This window comes from Felis catus, chromosome X (assembly GCF_018350175.1).
Source record: "Felis catus isolate Fca126 chromosome X, F.catus_Fca126_mat1.0, whole genome shotgun sequence".
Lineage (NCBI taxonomy): Eukaryota > Metazoa > Chordata > Mammalia > Carnivora > Felidae > Felis > Felis catus.
In genome coordinates, this window is record NC_058386.1 from 114,623,833 (window position 1) to 114,645,604 (window position 21,772).

Sequence of the window (21,772 nt, forward strand, 5' to 3'; positions counted from 1 at the left end):
AGAGTTCTTTTCTAACCCATGCGTACGACAGACCGACCAAGACAAGAAGTGGAATTAAAAACCAAACTTTTGACAAAAGGTCAGTTGAACTTTGGGCTCTAGGCAGGTAAACAGTATAAGAGGAAGAGATACAGTGCAGATATTCTCTAGGATACCCTACCATGAGAGACGGAAATGCTTCCGAAATGTGTACCCAAATATATATATGGCCTTAGCAGATGGTTTTTGAGAAGCCCCTCAAGGCTGGAAGATTTTCTTCACATTTTAGAGATCTCACAGGTAAGGAAGTTTTATCTCAGCAGCAAACAGTAATACCTAACACCTAACAATGGCAAGGAAAAGAACCCCTGGATGGATATTAGGGAGAAAAATGCCTTTACCAATATCACTACCTAGAAGAGACAAATTCTCATCCAAATATCACTTTCTAGGTCACCAGAGAAGAAGTCTCATTACAGTGTAAGGAGAGAGAAAATAAACCCTGGCTGGAGCAAAAAAATATATTGCAAAAGAGGTACCTGAAGTCCTGAACAGGGCTTTATCTCCCATTTCAATGATAGCACCGTTATTTTTTAAAGTGAGAATAAGTTTCCTGGAAAGGTCTAACAGTTCAAATATATGCTGGAGTATGTCCAGTGAAACCAGTGAATGCATTTTTCCCTCTGGTATTGTTAAATATCATACAGGAAGCAAACTAGCTAGAAAGAAAAAAAAAAAAAAAAAAAGGCCAGGTTGTAAATGTAATTAAACAGCACATCCAGGCTATACCTGTTGTTTTAACATACCCAACAAAAGAGGCAGGTAAAACCCAAAATTCCATTATGGAGGATGGCTGAGCTGAACAACCAACAAAATAACGGGGCCGGGGGGGGGGGGGGGGGGGCCTCTGAGCTGTGACTCAAGACTCGCAGAAGGTAGCCACTTCTCCGCTTAAGTATTTCTAGCCTTCCATTCAACCATGTTCTCGGGCAACTTCTTGGCTCAAATTACAGTGTCTTAGGGGCGCCTGGGTGGCTCAGTCAGTTCAGCGTCCGACCTTGGCTCAGAGGTCACGATTTCGCAGTTCGTGAGTTCGAGGCTCACATCGGGCTCTGTGCTGACAGCTCGGAGCCAGGAGCCTGCTTCGGATTCTGGGTCTCCCTCTCTCTGCCCCTCCCCTGCTCGTGCTCTGGCTCTCGCTCGCTGGCTCAAAAATAAACATTAAGAAAAACAAAAAAACATGACAGCGTCTTAAAGAAGTCTGTGCTTGAAAACAGCACCTTCCCTATAGGCAACGGCTTTTAGGGCGAGGTTTGGAGGGAACAGAAGAAGCAATAATAAAGACGTGGCCCTGGGAAGTATTGTCGATACCTATGCTTAGCGACATTATACACACACCTATGGCTTAGTTAGGTGAGCCCCCGCTTCCTTTAACAGTAAAATAGGTTCACGTAACTTAAAAGACGGCTTGCTGTAGGATTAGCAAGACACCCAGGGTTCACTTTAAAGGATCGGAAAGCCTATTTCCTTGAGAAGAGGATGAAGCTTGCAGATACTAACCAACTACGGGAAGACTGAAATTCCAGGAACCGGGTTAGCACACAACCAGGCAACGGTTTCAACGTAATTCGGGTGTAGATGTGTTATTTATAGCAAGAAGGCTTCTGGCTCTACAGCAGGGGCCCAGGCAATTCTGATGTCACCCCTCCACAGTGAGGCACGGTGAATTATGGCCCATTAGCAGACAGTGCTCGGTGCTGAAAACACTGTTCCTTCGTCTGCACAAAGAGGACTACAGTTGGTCAGGGAGGAGGGCAGGTGGCACTCGGACCACAAGTGAGGGCACTCGAGGAGGCCCCTGGAGGCTGTTGTCAATAACAGAAGCCATTCGTCCTTTGGAACTGTTGATCTGACCCCATGGATGTAAAATTAGCAGATCACCCCTCCCTCTGTGGCAGAGCACATGGTCACTGGGGGACTGCACTGACACTACTGATATGGTCTCGAAATCTCCCTTCTCTCCCCCCAAAAGCTTTGGATCTGGGCGCTGCTATAAATTTAACGGGTGACCTGTAATTATTCCTAAAAATTAGCAATATGTTTGAAACATAATGTAAACTTTCAGTGTATGTATGGAAGAAAGAAGACCACATCAAATAAATATGGCTTTATGGCTTCATTGTGTTATTTGTGTGGATTATTACTTGTATACCATAAAAATGGATTTGTGAAACTTTAATATGCCTTCAAGTGATGCCAACTAGAAATGCCACCGTAAGATGGACTGGGAAGACTATGAGACTACATCACGCTACGTTTCCCAAACTGCATTACGTGGGACAATAATGAGGTTCCTCGGAGAAGGAGAAAGGCTGCTTGTATAATCCTCCCTCCTGGGCAATGCTATTCTATTTCCTACTTCTTCACAATCAGGAATATCGGCAAAGCACTCAAGAGTATGAGGTGAGATAACTATTAAATTTGTGACAATTTCTCTCCGAGTATGCCAAAAATAGATAAGGAAAATTAAGTGTTTGGCTATGATCCCAAGTGGGTGCTTCTGCTTCTGAGGCTTAATTATGAGAGGCAAGAAACCAGGAGATCTTGGTTCTAATTGCCTTCCCCCGATTAGTCTGTGTGTGTCTTGGGGAAGTCCCAGAATCGGTTTCTTCCCAGGTAACGCAAGGAGAGCTTGACTAAATAATCTAAAAGGACACACGGGAGTTGGGGCCAGATTTCTAGCAATAAAACATGAAATGTGGTTTTGGACGTTGTTACCATTTGCCACCTGGTTTCGGCATGGACCAAAACAAACCAAAAAAATGGTTCAAGGGTGGGAAAGAGATTATCCGCTCGAGGATAAAGAGTAATTTACAAACCAATACACTTGAGAAGATAATGTATTCAGGATGAAATGTATTCGTGAGCTTCAAAGTAGAAAAGGAGAGAAAAATAAAGGAAACATGAAAAGTCACAAAGACCAGGGAAAGACTCGTGTGTCCTAAGGGTGCTAATTTTGGTACGCTAAAAAGTACATTAGCTTTTGGGGGCTTTAAGGATGCCCATTTAAAGCACCACAGTGTCACCTGCTTTAATGGTAACCTTTACATGTGAAAAAACATATTCCTCCTCAAATGTGCCTATTACCCAAGGGAGACAGTTTGTTCTTCTGATAAAATAGGATGGACTTCATGTCCCGGCATCCAGGGTGTAAACAACTTCAAATTAGAACAGGTTAGGATTAACCATCATAAGCACAATTAGAAAAATTAATGAACCACTTAGAATTACAAATTTTACCTTTACAAAGGGTTTTTACTACAAAATGAAACACACACCCAGATATAAGTCCACTGGAAAGAATTTGTATTAGAGCAGACACATTCAGAATCTATGACTTCTCAAAAACAAGCACTACTCAACATTAAAGGTCATACCACCCCCAGACCAAACATTTTTTGTGTGTTTTTTATCAAACAGGACAAGCAGTAGTTTCAGGTTCTGTTCAAGTACATGATTGAAAATAGCAATGAGATATTTCCAAAGCACACACAGGGGGTATTTAGAACAATTATAAGAATTTACAGCCAACATTCAAAATACCTGGCAAGCTTTGAACAGGAAAAACACTTTTAGCTAAATCATGGAACAACACAGTGGTTATAGCATTAAGTGTTTGTTGCCCAGTGGAACACGGCAGATTAGTCATGACGAATACTCGATAATTAAATGCGCACAAAGAATTCTCCCGACTACAATGCAGTTCACTCTACTTCACATTATAAAGGGCATATGTGTATCCAAATGTGTTAATACATTTCCAAGTCTATTCTTACTCTACTCTGTAAACTCTAATATGATGTAAAACTTTTTAAACACTAACAAAGAAAACAATGACAGCATTAGTTAAGAGTAGAAAAAAATGGCAGAACCCGACAGAACACAGATGGTTCCCAAAGGTCAGAAATGAAAGTGCACCTGCAGATTTCAACCGTTATTAATTAATGGAGGCCAATTACGGGTGGACTGTGGACTGATGACTGTGGATGGGCAGGAATAATCTTACAGGGTATCTGAATATCCTAAGATGGCCTACTTGTGTCCCTGTTTGGTTCCCCGACATTTGCTACAGTCTCTGCCCGAGACCAAAAGCAAGCAGGTACATTTCTTCCCTGGGTGCTGGGCACAGTTCACTTCAAAAAATTAAAAAAGAGGAATAAACGGAAACAGAAAGGAAAAGGCAGAAAGATAAATGTGTCAAACCAAAAGAAAATTAATCTGTGATGAGAACATTCTGCTGTAAGACTGCATGGGGCTTCCTGATCATTCTCGGCGCAATTCTCAAAAGACACCTCCCAAAGAGAAGAGTTTCTAAGCAACACATACGTTCAGAAGGAAGAAATTTTTTTAGATGTCAGGATTTTAGACCTCATCTTCGATCCTAAAAATGTGGGCAACGGGAAAAGGTGGGGTTCTCCTAATAGTTCCAAGCCTTTCTTAGAATGATGCTGGACACTGATTTTATGGATTTAGAATCCAATTCAGTCCAGTGTGCCTTTGAGCTTCACTGTAACTTTTCATAATACTGAGCAACGATGTGACGAGGTACCAAAATATGAAATAGTCAATGCAAATAAAGGGGAGGTTCACTCATGCATTTTATTTTATTTTTTTAAAATTTTTTTTTTCAATGTTTATTTATTTTTGGGACAGAGAGAGACAGAGCATGAACGGGCGAGGGGCAGAGACAGAGGGAGACACAGAAACGGAAACAGGCTCCAGGCTCTGAGCCATCAGCCCAGAGCCCGACGCAGGGCTGGAACTCACGGACCGCGAGATCGTGACCTGGCTGAAGTCGGATGCTTAACCGACTGCGCCACCCAGGCGCCCCACACTCATGCATTTTAAAGGTGGAAAACAGTTTGGTGGTTCATCAAAAGGCTAAACAAGGTGGGTCGGGGGGGGGGCGGGCACCGGGCTGGCTCAGTCAGTAGAGCATACGACTCTTGATCTCAGGATCATGAGTTTAAGCCCCTTGCTGGGTGTAAAGATTATAAATAAATAAACTTAAAAAAAAAAAAAAAAAGCTAAACAAGGAATTATCATGAGTCAGCAATTTTACTATGTCTACATCCCAAAAGAATTGAAAGCAGGTGTTCAAACAAAAACGTGTACGCTGATGTTCAGAGCAACACGATTTATTTACAGGAGCCAAAAACCAGAAACCACTCAAATACCATCAACAGATAAACAAACTATGGTATATCCGTAGAATGGAATATTATTCAGGCATAAAAAGGAATGAAGTACCGATGCGTGCTACACAACATGAATGAATCTTACAAACATTATGCTAAGCGAGAGAAGACAACAAAAGGTCACATATTGCATGATTCCATGTATATAAAATATTCAGAATTGGTAAGGCCATAAAGACAGAAAGCAAGTTGGTGGTTGTCAGGAGCTGGAAGGAGGGGAGACTGGGGAGTGACTACGTAAATGGTTATGAAGTTTCCTTTTGAGATGATGAAAATGCTACAGAACACGATGGATTTGGTGGCTTCACATGTCAATGTATGAGATGCCACTGAATCATTCACTGTAAAATTACGAATTTTGTTATGTGAACCTCACCGCAATAAAAAAAAAAAAGTTAACACTCTTGCCTTATAGCAGGTCTAGGGGCAAAGCTGTTAATATGGCTGATGCATCCATTCAACCAATGTTTACTGAGTCCCTACTATGCAAGACACTGCAGATAAAGTGATGAATAAAAACGTGACGCTGTCTCTGCCTTCAAGGAGCTCGGAGTGTAGTGACGGAGACCAGATAGGAAACAAATACTTCTACAAATCAGCTAAGTACCACGAATGATGGCCGTGCAGTGTCCTGAGAGCTGACCCGGCCAGGACCACATTCACAACCACACAACAACGCAAGCCTGATCAGATCACTCCTCCAGTCCCCTGCTTTCATAGTTTCCCACTGATCTTAAAACCGAAAATTAAAAACTTTACTCTGACCTGCAAGGTCTGGCACAGTCAGGTCTCTTCCTCCGGCTCCTCCAGCCTTGGAGCGCCCCCAGCCTCTCCTCCTTGTTTTCTCAGTTACAGCCCATTGGCCTTCCTTCCATTCTAGGTGAGCCCCAGGCCCCGCCCCCACTTCACTCCACACGGAATACGGAATACTATCCCCTCTCAGAGACCTTGACCGTCTTAACCTGTAATCACCCTTCAGATCTCTCAGCTGTCACTTTCGCCTGAAAGCCTTCCCTGATGGCAACTCAAATGAAGAGAGCCCAATGACCTTTTCTCCAAAATCTATGTCTGCTACACAGAATTTACAATGAACAAAGCAAAAAGAAAATCTCAACTCAGCTTTTCAAAAAGCCGTAACTCCAAGTGTCCCCTAAATTCTCCTCCAACATTCTGCCCAAGAAACCCTTTATGAATTCCTTGACTTTGCAGAAAGTGTTTTTTTTTTTTTTTAAACCTTCTGGTTAGTTTCAATAAAAAACAAGGCCGTGATTGTGACAATAAGAACTTTGTTGGTAGACAAGCTCATTAAACACTAATTTAATGTGACTGGTTATTGTGATGCCTTGTTAGCTGATCTATATACACTTCAGACAATTTTATGCAGAGCAGTATTCAGATTCATCATTTCCAGTTGATTAAACAGTTGATTAAACATGGTGGTTATGGTCATTTCTGGCAAAAAAAAAAAAAAAAAAAAAAGTCAGGCATCAGGCCAGCAATATAATCCTCAATGTAATATTGTTTCTGTGAAGAAAATCAGATTAGACTTCTATTACTTTGACTTCCATGGACATAACCTGCCGTAACGTACAAGGACAAGGTATAGAAGGTCTTCAGGAGGGCCCGTCATCCAGCTAGTATGCACTATGGAACAGAGGCTAGGTCCAAGGCAAACACAATTCCAGTCAGCCAGCCATGCGCTGGGCTCTTTCCCAGTCTACCTCATTTAATAATCATAAACTGGGGCAGGGTATTTTTTGCAACATTAATTTCTCTGCAAGCAGCAGAGAGAAATATCACTGACATATAGAAAGTCCCCCCACACAAAAGACTGCTAAAGTTGTCAAAGGACGTTTATACAATATTGAGATTATCCCTGCGCTTCTTGGAAGTGAAAATAAACTGCATTTTTTTTTACTTTTATTTTTTTTTAATGTTTATTCCTTTTCGAAAGACGGGGGGGGGGGGGGGGGGGGGACGACGACACAGAATCCGAAGCAGGCTCCAGGCTCCGAGCTGTCAGAACAGAACCCGACGCGGGGCTCGAACTCCCAGACCGCGAGATCGTGACCTGAGCCGAAGTCAGACACTTAACCAGCCGAGCTACCCAGGCACCCCAGAAAATAAACTGCATTTTTGAAAATAACATCTCAGTGATTAACAGATATTTTTTGTATAGTCTTTGGGAGAACAACTTGCAATGAAGCTTGCACAAAGGGTTTACTCGTAAGTGAATCAACAGCAGCATGTAACCGGCACCACTAATTGTTAGATCGCAGCTTCCAGTCTGTAAGAACGCTATCGAGAAATCAACCCCAAATCCGGATACCCTCCTCTGAGTGGAAAACAAGACTAGTAAGTTCTTTCAGCAGTTTTCAGGTTGATATGCCTGTTGGTACAAGGGGCTGGGAAAGAAAGCTATTTGTTCAAATGAAACTTCAAATAAGAAGATTAAAACCTAACACTGAAGAGCAGCACAGCTGTAAGGAAAACCTCTCCTTCATCAATGCTCAAAACCCATCCTAGTGAATTTCCTCCCTTCAGTTTTTGCTACCCCAAGGCTGAGACTACAGTGGATCTTTTGTGGGAAACAACTCAAACACATAACAAGTGGTCTATTTCAGCCACGAAAATTGACTTACCAAAATTTTTAGCCATTCTGATAGTATGAAAATAGAAACTAGAAAAGTAGAAACGAGAAAAGTAGAAAGAAAGAAAGAAAGAAAGAAAGAAAGAAAGAAAGAAAGAAAGAAAGAAAGAAAGAAAGAAAGAAAGAAAGAAAGAAAGAAAAAAGAAAGAAAGAACAGGTTAAATGCTCTGGAGCTGACAAATAATGGATTTTTTTTTTTAAGTGGTAATTTCCCTAGGAAAAATCCTTCTTTCCTCCTATTTCCCCTGGCTAACCATGTTCCCGAGACTGAGAAATCTCTGGTTATCACGCAAAGAAGATGAGCCCCTGGCTCCGTCGGCCCCCCACACCTGGCCTTGCCCAGAGTACATGAGCACATTTGAAATGCCATTGCCTCCACCTGCCCCCCTCCAAGGCTACCGATCCCCGCCCCCCCACCACCACCACCCTGCCAGTCAGAGGCTTTCCCCCTCATCTCACTCTTTCACCAGTCACCACCATGGCAGGTCTCTAGTCAGCAAGCAGGGGCAGACTGGAGGACACCCCAATCACTTAGCTCCTTGGTCCTCTGCATGCTACCTCCCACTGGCCTCTGAGCTGGGGTCGCACCCCAATGCAGGCGTCTCATCTCATGGGGTTGACAGGAGAACACGGGAAGGACGTAAGCGAAGGGAGTGTTCAAAGCCATGCGGGGCACACTACGTGACCACGGAAGCAGGAAGGAAGAAGGGGGGCTGCTGAAATGCGGAGACTGACTAGGGCCAGGGAGAGTCGGTCTGGGAAGATTTCCAGGTTGATGCACGTCAGAGCCTTGGGTAACTCTGGCCTCTTTTAATCCCGACTATGATCAAATTCATTTCCACGTCGATTATATATTTCACACGTGCCGTGCTCCCAAACCGGAATCTGGATACAGTGACAGGATTTTACTTGTAGTAATGTACCGTGCTTGGTTTCAGGGCTTCTCTAACACAGCCTGACCTTTCCTAGTCATTCCAACTACATTTTCTACTAGTCATCCCCGGCGAGAAGGCTCCGCTCCTACCAAACTGGTCTCCCTCCTCATTTTCTACGCATCTCAGTTTATTCCCAACTGTTCTCCTGGACTGAAATTACCTGCACGAGTCTCCGTGAAAGTAAACTGAAGGTTCAACTATGCCAAAGTCAGCCGTCTCATCAAGAGACCCTGTAACATTCAGAGGGCTGTAGATACATAAAACTGGCAAACCTTTACATATTGGCTTCCCCCTCGAGGTGATTAGCCATTGATTCTTAGACCTCTGTGTCTGATACTTTGAGTACACATTCGTGATTTGCTTCTTCAATAAGGATAAGCTACACCTAGGCGCGCCTGGGTGGCTCAGTCGGTGAAGCGTCCGACTTCGGCTCAGGTCATGATCTCTCAGTCTGTGAGTTCGAGCCCCGCGTCGGGCTCAGTGCGGACAGCTCAGAGGCTGGAGCCTGCTTTGGATTCTGTGCCTCCCTCTCTCTCTCAAAAGTAAATAAACATTAAAAAAAAATTAATAGGATAAGCCACACCTGAGTGTGTGTTATAAAGAGATGAAGACTTCTGTAGATGGATAGAAAAATAAATGGACAGAGTGACAGGAGTACAGACAAATCAATATGGCTCATCATTTGACTAAACAGCCTGGCCCCACAATCACTATACCATTTAGAGGCATTTGAGATCACCAAGGATCATCAAGCTATGAGCTGAGATGAGGATATGATTTGACCACGACTAGAGTCTCAAAGTTTAACCGTGTCATAAATATCTTCTAATGGGTGTACTTTTGATGTTCAAAATTCAGAGGCATTCTGACCTTTTCATTCTAATTACCTTCTTTCAGAGAGCCTGGAAATTACCAAGTGGTTTCAAAGTGGTTACACAGGGGCGCCTGGGTGGCTCAGTCGGTTGAGCGTCTGACTTCGGCTCACGTCATGATCTCACGGTTCGTGGGTTCGAGCCTCACATCGGGCTCTGTACTGACAGCTTGGAGCCTGGAGCCCGGTTCGGATCCTTTGTCTCCCTCTCTCTCTCTGCCCCTCCCCCACTTGTGCACGCACGTGCGCTCTGTCTCAAAAATAAATAAACATTAAAAAAATATACATATTCCAAAGAGATGGGGAAGGAAGAGGAGCATGCTGGCTGGGCATGTGGGTTCTGGAGCCAGATACATGGGTTCAAATTCTGGTTCTGCCACTTATTTACAAAGTGACCTTGGGCAAATTCCTTAACCACATCATGTCTCGATTTCCCTATCTATATAAATGAGGATGATGTTGGTAATTACGAGACAATTAAGAGGCAGTGCCTTCAAACACCAAATACTCAAATGTTAGTTGCTGTTATATAGCACAGGGGAATAGGAAATTCTTTGCTGCCACTAACCAGTTGCTTCCAACACAGATAAAAAAAAATGTCCACATAAAAAAATGCAATCCTAAAACAGATAACTGAAATATATCTTCAGGGTTATTATACTTGCAATACGGTGGCACAGATGAATTCAATGTGAACATTTGCGCAACCGGAATAAAAACAGAGATACAATCTTTGTAAAATGGAAGCAGAGGGAAAAAAGCATGCTTATAAAATCAAAATGATCACGAATATTTCCTTAAATGACCTATGCCACACTGACCAGATAATACTTAATTAGCACAGGAGCATAAAACAAAACAGTACATTATGACTTTACTCAGGATTTCAGTGGAACGAGAAGACCTATAGGTCATTCAAAATGCTTGCAAAAAGAACTAAAGCGAATTTCAAAAGGCTCCTCAAAGGTTATGATAAATGACTCAGCTCAGGGTTGGAATTCAGGGAGTATCAGAGAGTGGGAGGGCTCTGGCTGAGGCACTAGGTTGAAAGCAGAAATAAACAGCAAGTGTAATCAAATGTCCACAACGACGAAATCGCACAAGGCCGGGTGCTGAGAGTGACAGGAAAGCACATATGCAGGCAGACAGGGTGAGAAAACGTCCCATCCCGGGAAGAAGGTCCTCAGAAGCAGTGAGCTGCTGGGGACACAGACAGGGCCACAAGGTTAGACCTGGAAACAGCCGGCCTCTGACATTCACCTTCTACTGTCCTTTCAAACCAGGTCAATTAATATGTGCAGAGGGAAGACCCCCAAAACCAAAGCCCTGTCCTTTTCTAGAAGTGAAACAAATATTTAAAGAGCATCAGAAGGGCTGAGAGCACAGTGATGACCATCATTCCTATGCTAAACATGGAGGCTCTTTCAACAGAAGCCTCATGCTTCACCCTGTTTTCCCATTCACAAGATGTGGCTCCCGGTGAACGGGGGGCGGGCCACTACGGGGCACAATGCAATCAGGAATCCCTCCAGAGCTTAGATTTAGAGAAACCGCCAGAAATAGTTCTGCTTTCCCGTTAATGTGTTTAACAGTTGATCTTTGCGAATCTTTGGAATCGCTTTTAAAACATGCTTATGCTTGCCAAGCAGGCAGTCCCATTCATCTTTGATATGTGTGAATGGATTTGCTTTGCGAATAATTAAGTTCAAGAAAGAAACTCCGACAGCAACACGAAAGTTGTAGGCCACTCGGGATTGCTCAGGCCGTGTGATAATCTCTATCATATAAACGTCACTACGAACCTTCTAATTTTAATGTGCTCTTCCAAAAGTAAGATTATCTTATATATTTATACTTAAAGGTTCACAGTAAAGGACTGTACATCGCTTGACCTCAGCCTCTAGCTGTTACCTGGTATATTATGTGACAAACAGGAGAAAGATTTACCTTCTTAAATAATACCCCCCACCCCCAAGAATTCCTAAACAGCTACATTGTACAATTTTGTGGTATCCGTGGCTATAAATCTCCCTAATAATCACCACTGGACCTGGGTTAGTAGACTGAAGTCTACCCGATAATCAGGATTAAAGAGCTAATCAAAACTGGCTTTGTAAATGCTGAAGTAAAGTTGAGTTCAGTAAATGTGGCATAACGCAATCCACCAGGTAACTCGTAAGATTTACTTTTGCCATCATTCTTTCTGTTTTCTTTGTAAATAGATAAATGGATATTTATTTAGATGAATAAACACCCAACCACCCAATTGCTATAGTGAAAACAGGATTTGGGCTCTGAGGGTGACCATAAAACACTATGAAGAGACTTCTTCATTTACTCCCAGGAATAAACATTTAAAGCTTGTTTAAAAAAAAAAAGTCACTGCGAGGTGATGGGTATGTCAGCGAATCTTATTGTGGTAATCATGTGTGTGTGTGTGTGTGTGTGTGTGTGTGTGTGTATATATGTATACACACACATATATATGTATGTATATGTGCATATGTGTGTATATATATATACACATATATATGTATGTATATGTGTATATGCGTGTATATATATATATATATATATATTTTAATCATCACGTTGTAAGCCTTCAATTTACACAATGTTATATGCCAACCAAATTTCAATACAGTGGGGGAAAAAATTAAATGTGAAAGTAACACAAAGTATACCAAAACTAAGGATTTTGGCTACACTTCTAAAACAACATGTTTATCGTTACAATTTGTAATTCGAACAAAGTGGACTCACTTTAGTTAAATAAAATGAACGCCAGGGTTTGGGGCAAGAAACACATCAACTCGAACTCTAGTCAGGCTCAGACCCAGACACCAACTGCAGAGGTTAAGGGCTGGTGGGAGGTTCTCCCTTGGCACTCTGGGCTACTCGCCTGGCATCTCCTGCAGATGTCTTTATCCCCCAAAACTTGGCAACCTCCAAACCAATTAGTCCAACCCAGGTCTCCCACCCAACTGCCCATCCTCATGCTGCTACTACTTGGCCCTTTTCTCCACCTCCTGCCCCTAAGTCCACTGTTCCCCTTCCTTCCCTCTCTCCTAACCCACTGATTAAACTGAGGGCTACCCACTCCGCCATCCTGGTTAATCACAGTCTACACCCTTAACATCAGGAAACCTTCCCTACAAATACTTGCCTTCCCTAAGATTTGGCTTGCTTTCTCTTTTGAATAGAACCATGTTTCATTGACAAGTTAGGGCCACGACGGACAGCTTCCAGAACAGAAAGAAGACCGTCCCAAGGCGATGGAGTGTAAACTTGCGGCAGCCAGGTTAAATATTCCTCCTCGCCCTCTCTCTCAGCACGATCCGCTCCAACCCTCTCCTAATCCTTCTCAAGGGCAGCCAGGTCCTCACGGGCCTCAGAAAACTCTCCTTCCTCCACGCCCTCGTCCACACTGCAGTGAACAAAGGCACGCCTGGCATACGTTACAGTCAAGCTTGTAGTTCAGGGGAACCCAGGCCTCAGCAATGGCTGAGGCGCTGCTCAGTGGGCACATGGCCCGCTGCATTTTGGGACACCTGGCTCTCTTCTGAAGACTCTTTCCCAGAGGGGTATGAGTCAACCTCTCTCGCCTCCTGTGGCTTAAACAGGCCATTAATCCAACCTCATGAAAAGTCCTCCCTTTGGGCTCACGCCATGTGGAGATACAAGCTTTCGTCTCTCCTCGTTATGGATATCATGTCTCCTGGACGTTTCCCTTCGTCTGGGTCACTGGCAGCCTTTCCATCCCATCTCCTGCCATCATCCTATGAAATTTTAATGTTCATGTGAACAATGCACTCCATATTCCTTTCATAGTTCTTGGACTTCTTTATCTCTAGTGACCTTCATCATTTCTATCTATCATCTCTGGTCACATAGTGATATCGACTGGAGACTTTGAAATTTAGCCTTCAGTCCTTATTCTCTAGGCCAACTCTTGCCACACCCTTAGAAATTCCACAGTTCACATGGACAACTCACCCAGAAACCGAGATTTTCAAGTCCCACGCTTGTGCTCCGAGGATCTTCATCTTTGCTCTACTTCAGCCAACTATGCTTTGGTGACGGACTAGGATTTGTTATCGCCTACTGTTTCACCTCTGACACCTCAAAGAACAGCAGCTCTCTCTCGCTCTCTCTCCTTCTCTCCCCCCTCTCAGCTTTTCAGCTCTTTCACTCGCACTACAAAAACTCTTTAAAAACCTCTAGTCTCTTGATCCCACCCTGTTTCTCAAACCCCTTCCTTTCACTTCCCTATGAAGTCTGAACATCGTGCTGACTCGTGGAACCTATTCTCTCACTAGCCCCCTCAATTCTTTCCCAAAGTGGCCTTCGGCCATAATTGACCTATAAAGCCCTACATCTAGGACCAATCTCAGAAACTGCTTTCTCTACTCCTGCAAGAAGGAAGCAGAGAACAGGTTTGATGAAACCACACTAACGTGAAGAATGATGCCGTTACAAATTCCTCGGGGTGACTCCACAAACTTCGGTGTTGTTCATCCCGCTCTCCACTTACGCTCGACATCCAAAGCTCCATGACTCCTCGAGCCCCCTGCCACACTCCTCTCTGCGTGGGTGAGCTTGCTCCTGTATCCCTTAAAAAACTCACGGTCAACCGGTGGGCCTTTCTTCACATCTCCTTGTGCGTGCACATCAACCGTTTCCCTCGTTCCAGAAGACAGGACCTCTTCGCCTGTTCAACACCGCTAATGAGCCTCCCCCTGTGTTCCTGATCTCCATGTTCCCATCTTTCGGCACCAATGATGATCCCATCTCCCCTATGTTGTCAGCTGCTTCACATCCACTCGATCTCCCCCTGGTTCCTTAACTTAAGGTCCTTATTCTTCTCAAACACAAACACACTTTCCTTGATAGAGAACCCGCTTTCACCCTTACCTCACTCCTGCCCTACAAAGGCCCAGTATTCAAAGTAAAGCCCCTTTCAAGCCTGGGTGGCTTGGTCAGTGGAGCCCTCGAGTTTTGTTTTGTTTTTTTTTTTAATGTTTTGTTTTTGAGAGAGAGAGAGAGAGAGAGAGAGAGAGAATGAGCGTGGGGGAGGGGCAGACAGAGAGACCCAGAATTCAACGCAGGCTCCAGGCTGTGAGCTGTCACCACAGAGCTCCATGCAGGGCTTGAACCCACAAACCGAGACATCACGACCTGAGCTGAAATCGGACATGTAACCTACTGAGCCAGCCAGGCGCCCTGAGGGTCTGACTCTTGATTTGGGCTCAGGTCATGATCCCAGGGTTATGGGATTGAACTCCACCCATGTCAGGCTCCGCACTGAGCATAGAGCCTGCTTGAGAGTCTCTTTTTCTCTTTCTTTGTCCCCCCTCTCCCCAGCTCGTGCTTTCTCTCTCTCTCTCTAAAAAAACAAACAAACAAACAAACAAAAGTAAAGCTCCTTTAGGGCAGGGATTTGGGGTTTGTTTTGATCACTGGCACATGGTAGGAGCTCAAGTAATCATTGAATGACGCTTTCTCTCACCTTCTCTTCCTTCTCTCAGCCTGCTGTCCGGAAGCTGCTTCCTGCCCCCATACTCCCACAGCTCTAACTTGCCAGATTGAACGGACACGTCCGCATTTAAGCTTTCTAATACTGACACTAGTAAACTGTCATCTCCTTCTTAGTGCTTTCTCCTTTGCTTCCAGAACGTCGCACCTTCTCTTACCTCTCTAGACATTCCTTTTAAGTCTCCCTTGCCAAATCTGCTTGTCCGGCCCCCACACTAAACGACCACAGGCTGGTGTTTCCCTGGATTCAGTCCTCAGCTCTGTCTTTCACTCCTCTGTGTGCTCTTGCTAAGTAACCTAATCCACATGAGTGGCTTTAACTATCATCTACGTGCTAGCACCGAACAAGCTGTCTATCTTTAGTCTGGACTTCTCTTCTGAGCTCTACATACATAGAAAACAATGACAACCACTGGCATTTTAAAAAATGTTGATATTTATTTATTTTTGAGAGAGAGAGAGGCAGGAGGAGACAGAGGGAGACAGACAGAATCCCAAGCAGGCTCTGCACTGTTGGTGCCGAGCCCAATGTGGGGCTCGATCTCACAACCATGAGATCATGACCTGAGCAGAAGTCGGACGCTTCACCGACTGAGCCACCCAGGCGCCCCAGCACTGGCATTTTTGAGGGCTTACATTCCAAAGCATAATTCTAAGCTGCTTCTATGTACTTACTCACCACGTAAAGGTGAGGGAGTCAAGGCAGAGAACGGAAAGCAACTTGCTCAAGGTTTCATAGCCAGCTAGCAAGCGGTGGAGCTGGTAAAAAGAGGACCATGAGTACTTTTTAAAACAACAGCTTTATGGGTATAATTCACATATCATAGAATTCATTTGTTTAATGATGCAATAGTTTTCAGTACGTTCACAATGTGCAACCATCCTCACAATCTAATTTTAGACCATTTTCATCACCCTAAAAATAAACCTGGTACCCTTTCATTAGTAGTCACTGACACGAGTACTTTTTAAAAAAAGGAATCTCTACACCCAACATGGCTCGAACTCAGCACTCCGAGATCAAGAGTTGCGTGCTCTTTCGGGGGCGCCCGGGGGGCTCGGTCGGTCGAGCGTCCAACTTCGGCTCAGGTCATGATCTCACGGTTCGTGAGTCCGAGCCCTGCATGGGGCTCTGGGCTGATGGCTCGGAGCCTGGAGCCTGCTTCGGATTCTGTGTCTCCCTCTCTCTCTGCCCCTCCCCTGCTCGCACTCTGTCTGTCTGTCTGTCTCTCTCTGTCTCTCTCTCTTTCAAAAATAAACATTAAAAAAAATTGTTTTAATGTACATATATCAGCTGTCACAATAATAAAGATTATTTTTATGTGTTTACAAGGGAGCTTTCTACCAGGATTCGATTTACGTGTATGCTACACCAAACTCAAAGAAGAAAGAGCTACATATTCCTAAAACTAGACAAATATTGCAGCCTTAATGTGCTACCGGGAGGCAGCCACACTCAATCCTCACAGGAATAACAGTAAAAAGGAGAGTATCTTTAGTAGACTGAAAAATGACCTCTCCTTACAGACACAATTTTACACGACACGTGTCTAGTTACATGAAAAATGAAACCGATTGTTTAAAGCCAGGGAGTCTATAAATGGCAATTATCAACCGCATACATGACACAAATGAAAAGAAACTGCTTAAGAGAATAAGATGAAAAAGGCTTTTTCCAAACGGAGGCGTTCATCAGCCTTCTAATGAGTGTAATTAGAGAATGTATTTCCATGCTGTTCCAGGTGGAAAGATACAACATGAGTAAAACTGCCCTGCTGACGCTCCTTGCCCAGGGACTGCAGAGCACAAATGCGTTATTTCCGATCTAATGTGCCATTTGAAGACTCGGGAGAGACTAAGAAAGAAAAAGAAGATAGGTATGTAGTTTTTAAGCGATGGGAGGAAAGAACAACCACTAAAGAAAAGCAGCAGCATCTAACTTTATGGAACAATTCTTTCAAACGTCTTGTTTCGCGTTCTTCCCTTTCATATAGACTGTGCCTCATTTGAGGTTCAAAATGCATTCCTTTAAAGTTAATCAGATTCAGATCCCACAGCTCCTAATGATCTTGAAACTGTCATTGGTGTAAAAGGGTAGCTCTTTATTCCCATCTGGGATGAAGTATGATAAGGATGAACTCATCTATCAGAGACCTGTAGACATGTTGTTCAATTTAACAATCATTAACTGAGCACCTACTATGTCCTAGTTTCCACACTGAGTGCTGGAGACTAGAGAGGAAGAAGACAGAATCCCTTACCTCACAGGTAAGTAGGGGAGGAGACATATATCTAAGGGAGGCAGAATATCAGACTATAAGTAGCACAGCATGGATTTAACAAGACTGCTCTGTTTTTAGACCAAGTTTCGACCCCAAATTTTGTTCTAAAAAACATGGTCAACCCAGCTGCAAAAGCCATGTGAGTCACGGCAGAAAGAGACTGTTCCAGAGGAAATTGAGAGGGGTAAATCTGAGAAAGCATGATGGTATTCCTTCACTCACTAATTCAACCATTCCAGATAGCTGAAGATTAAGTACCTGCTATCTGGCAGGTTCAGAAGATATAAAGAAGAATGAGATGCTGTCTAATCTTCCAAGGCAGTCTCGATTTAGTGAGCACAGGAAACAGTGATACTGCAGGCTGACAAATGGAGGTAATGATGATGATGACCATATTTAGCATCTAGTAAAGATCTCCCGTGTGCCAGGTACTGTCCCGTGTACTTCATTCTATTAACTAATTTACCCCTTCTGACAAACCTATGATGGAGGTAGCTGTTAGTTCCCCCATTTTATAGACGAGGCAACTGAAGCACAAAGAGGTTACAGTAAAACCTCTGTTTGGGAGCATAATTCGTTCCGGAAACATACTTGTCATCCAAAGCACTCGTCTATCAAAGCGAATTTCCCCATAAGAAATAACGGAAACTCAGATGATTCGTTCCACAACCCAAAAATAGTCATATGAAAATGATTACAATCCTGTCACAGAATACAAAATAACAAAGAAAATACAAGTTCACCTGCACTTCCCTTTGAAAACTTTCGTGGCTGGTGTGAGGGAGACCAGAGAGAGGAGGGTTATCGTGTAGGACGACTTTCACTATCACGAATGGATGTTGCCTACAGTAGAGTATTAATAAACTCTGGTCTCATACCGTATTTAATGTACATGGTGATAAGGCAGCAGAGGAAAGGGTCTCTCTCTGCAGGCAGCCTGACCTAGAAAGAAGCAAAGCATCCTAAGCTTACTCTTGTCTGGATAAGCAAAGGACTGTCCGTAGGGGCCTTGAAGGGACAAAAGATACACTAGGGCCAGCTGTGGGCACCTTCCAACGTTCTGAAAAATCACGGATCTCTGCCAAACACTGCACCTGAGACCAAGCATCTGAGCATGGGAGACAATCACCCACAATCCCGCAGAGAGAGACAGACACACACACACACACACAGAGAGAGAAGAACCGTGGGCTCAGTTGTGATCATGTGACATCCAGTGTCATGCACTACTCGTTATTGTAAGACATTTCTCGTTTATCAAGTTGAAATTTATTAGAGATGTTTGCTCGTCTTGTGGAACCCTCGCAGAACATGTTACTCGCAATCCAAGGTTTTACTGGCTGTGACTTATCCTCGGCCGGGTCGGCTAGAGAGGAACAGAGCCAAGATTTGCACGATGACAAACTGAGTCAAGCTTACAACCTTAACCCCAATACCACGCTGTCTTCAACAAATGCCTAAGTCAAGATCCTGTATATCCTGGATAATCGGCATCGCCGCAGAGCTATAAAGTAGGTTTCATCAGCCCCAATTCAGAAAGGAGGAAACTGAGGGGCAGAGAAGATCACTAAATCGCCCCAAGTCTTCTGGCCACGTAGCAGAGCCACAGTACAAATTCAAATTGGCCCTAAATCTCTTTCAGCGTTAGAGACGCCAGCTCTAACCACGCTGGAAAAGTAAACCACCACGCAGACCGTTCTTCCAGAGGAACAGCGTGATACCGAAAACATACTAGTTTTACAAATGCCTCGGGCACACAGTACCTTGGGGAGTACCTGGTGCAGCCTCTGGGTCTGCATTAAACAGCTTCCACAGAAACTAGTCATTCTCCAGGACCAGCAATACACCCTGCACTTTGATTTGCTCTGATAAGAACAGAAACCCCCCGGGGAGGGGGGAGTAGAAGACAGGTCGAAGGGTTGACATTCCGATGTAGTTGGCAGTGTGCTTGGGTCTGCCGTGGTTACGCTGTGTGCCGTGCGGCCTCTTGTTCCAAGACGAGGCTTCTAAGTTACCTGGGGACTTTAATTTCAAAGTGATTTTACCTATGAATTCTACCACTTAGGAAAACAGCTTTGTTCGCATCATTCCCGGGAAGCATGTAAAAAAACACGCTAGGAAGGTTTTATTTTATTTATTTATTTTTATTATTACTAAAAACTTTTTTTTGATGTTTGTTTGTTTTTGACAGAGAGAGAGAGAGAGAGAGAGACCGATCCAGAGTGTGAGTGGGGGAGGGGCCGAGAGAGAGGGAGACACAGAATCCGAAGCAGGCTCCAGGCTCCGAGCTGTCAGCCCAGAGCCCGACGCGGGGCTCGAACCCACAAGCTGGGCGATCATGACCTGAGCCGAAGTCAGACACTTAACTGATGGAGCCACCCAGGCGCCCCACTAGGAAGATTTTATTAATGGAAAATGCAATGTTTCCAAAAATTGTTGAAACCACAAGAAAAAATTCCTCAACGTATTCTTAAAGAAAAAGTATTAGCAAAAAAAGTATTTTAGAATAACTAAAACATATGTAACCAAGTTGAGGATTCTCTGCATATCTAAAATAATTCTGTAGTTATATTACATAAAATGAATCACAGTGTATGTGTGATATAAATACTAAAGTATAGTTTTGGACCTATTAATTTTTACTGTACACATCGAACATACTTTCCAGTATGTTTTTAGGATTTAACTTCTTACAAATAGGGTTACAAGTTTTTTAACTTTAAGAAACGCAAGGTTGGAGGGGGCGGGGAAACACCTGGGTGGCTCAGTCGGTTAACCATCTGACTCCTGGTTTCAGCTCAGGTCATGATCTCATGGTTCGTGGGTTTGAGCCCCACTTCGGGCTCGACGCTGGCAGCATGGAGCCTGCTTGTGATTCTCTCTCTCTCTGCCCCTCCCCCCACCCCCAATAACTAAATAAAAACTCAAAAAAAAAAAATAGCAAGGTTGTTTTTACTTTGTGCCAATTTTTGACAAGTAGCCAAAACTTGCCATTCAGGACAAATTAGCAACCTTTGGGATGAACAACAATGGTATGATTTCTTACCAGAGTATGTCACAGGATACAGACACTGGGGGGTCAAAAACACCGTGGGCCACAACCCTAGCTCTGCCTCTAATTAGCAAGGTATGTCATATTTTGGCAGGCTACTTAACCACTCTGTTTTCCTCTATGTAAATTGGAGCTGTGCTGTATTCCTAAAAGGATTAAACAAAATAACACACATACAGTGCCTGACCCATACATAGTTGGCACTCAGTAAGTGTTCATTTCTATCACCACCACCCACGTCTCCATTTTCTGGGGAGAAAAAAATTAAATACTACTTTTGCCAGATGGAGCTTAGTACACACACAGTTCCACTTTCCAAAATACCAAGATGAATAGTTTTCTGCCTTTTCAGCTTCGGGTTTCAGGAAAAAGAGTGTTTGGCCATCCTGGGCACATGCCAGTCTTTACAAGCCTGGAACAGTTTCTTTCCTACCTGCGAAAGACGGAGGGCTCTGAAGTTGGTGAGAATAAAGCAAGGGGTTAAAAAGGGTCCCTAACGGAACAGAGCCACCAGCCCAGAGCCAGCCTGGAATACCATGACAGCATCAGTATTCCTCCCAAACGGAAAGGGCTCCTAATCTCAGACTCTGAGTGGGCTTACTATTCTCATGAAAGTCAAAGTTCGACGGTTCCCCTTTTTGCCTAAAATGTCCACGGTATTCCTTGAGGTAGTCGCATATCTAAGTTAAGCACAAGCGGTGACAGTAATTATTAAAAATCCCAAACACTAATATGCGGAAGATAAGAGAGTTTGATAAATCTGTTTAAATGCCACTCAAACGTTTATTTCACCAGAAACGACCCGATACCTTCAAGTGTACAATACCAGACCAAGCTTTGGAAACGCAAAGACACACGTGCAGCTGTACTAAGTATTGGGAAGGCCAGCACCCTGAGAGACGAGTAACGATAGCGAATGCTTACTGAGCACTGACTATCTACCAGGTTCTCCTGTAAGATGCTATACAGACCTATTTAACCTTCATGACAGCTTTGTAGTAAAAATGACTATTAGCCCCGTTGTACAGATAAGGAGACCGAGGCACAGAGTGATCAAGTAACCTGTCCGCGGTTACACAGATAAAAAGTCACGAGTAGAACTTCCCTCGTGGAGCTGCTGTTCTAGTGCGAGAAGACAGACAATAAAAAAGAGAAGGAAAATATATAGTAATAGTGCTAAAGAGAGCAGTAAATCAAAGAAGAAAAGTGT

At 43.7% G+C, this 21,772-nt stretch overlaps 1 protein-coding gene across 15 annotated transcripts in view; it reads right to left on the bottom strand.

The window, feature by feature from the left end:
- The window catches only part of ATP11C (ATPase phospholipid transporting 11C), a 172,596-nt gene that overhangs the window by 100,841 nt on the left and 49,983 nt on the right, over positions 1–21,772 (bottom strand). The window contains exon 1 of one of the 15 annotated variants that reach the window (XM_045051117.1): positions 8,347–9,144. The exons of the other annotated variants lie outside the window; for them this stretch is intronic. Coding sequence (XP_044907052.1) covers positions 8,347–8,367 — 21 coding nt within the window. The 5' untranslated portion in view covers positions 8,368–9,144. Of the gene's footprint in view, positions 1–8,346; positions 9,145–21,772 lie in introns of those variants that run through there. 15 annotated transcript variants of the gene reach the window in all.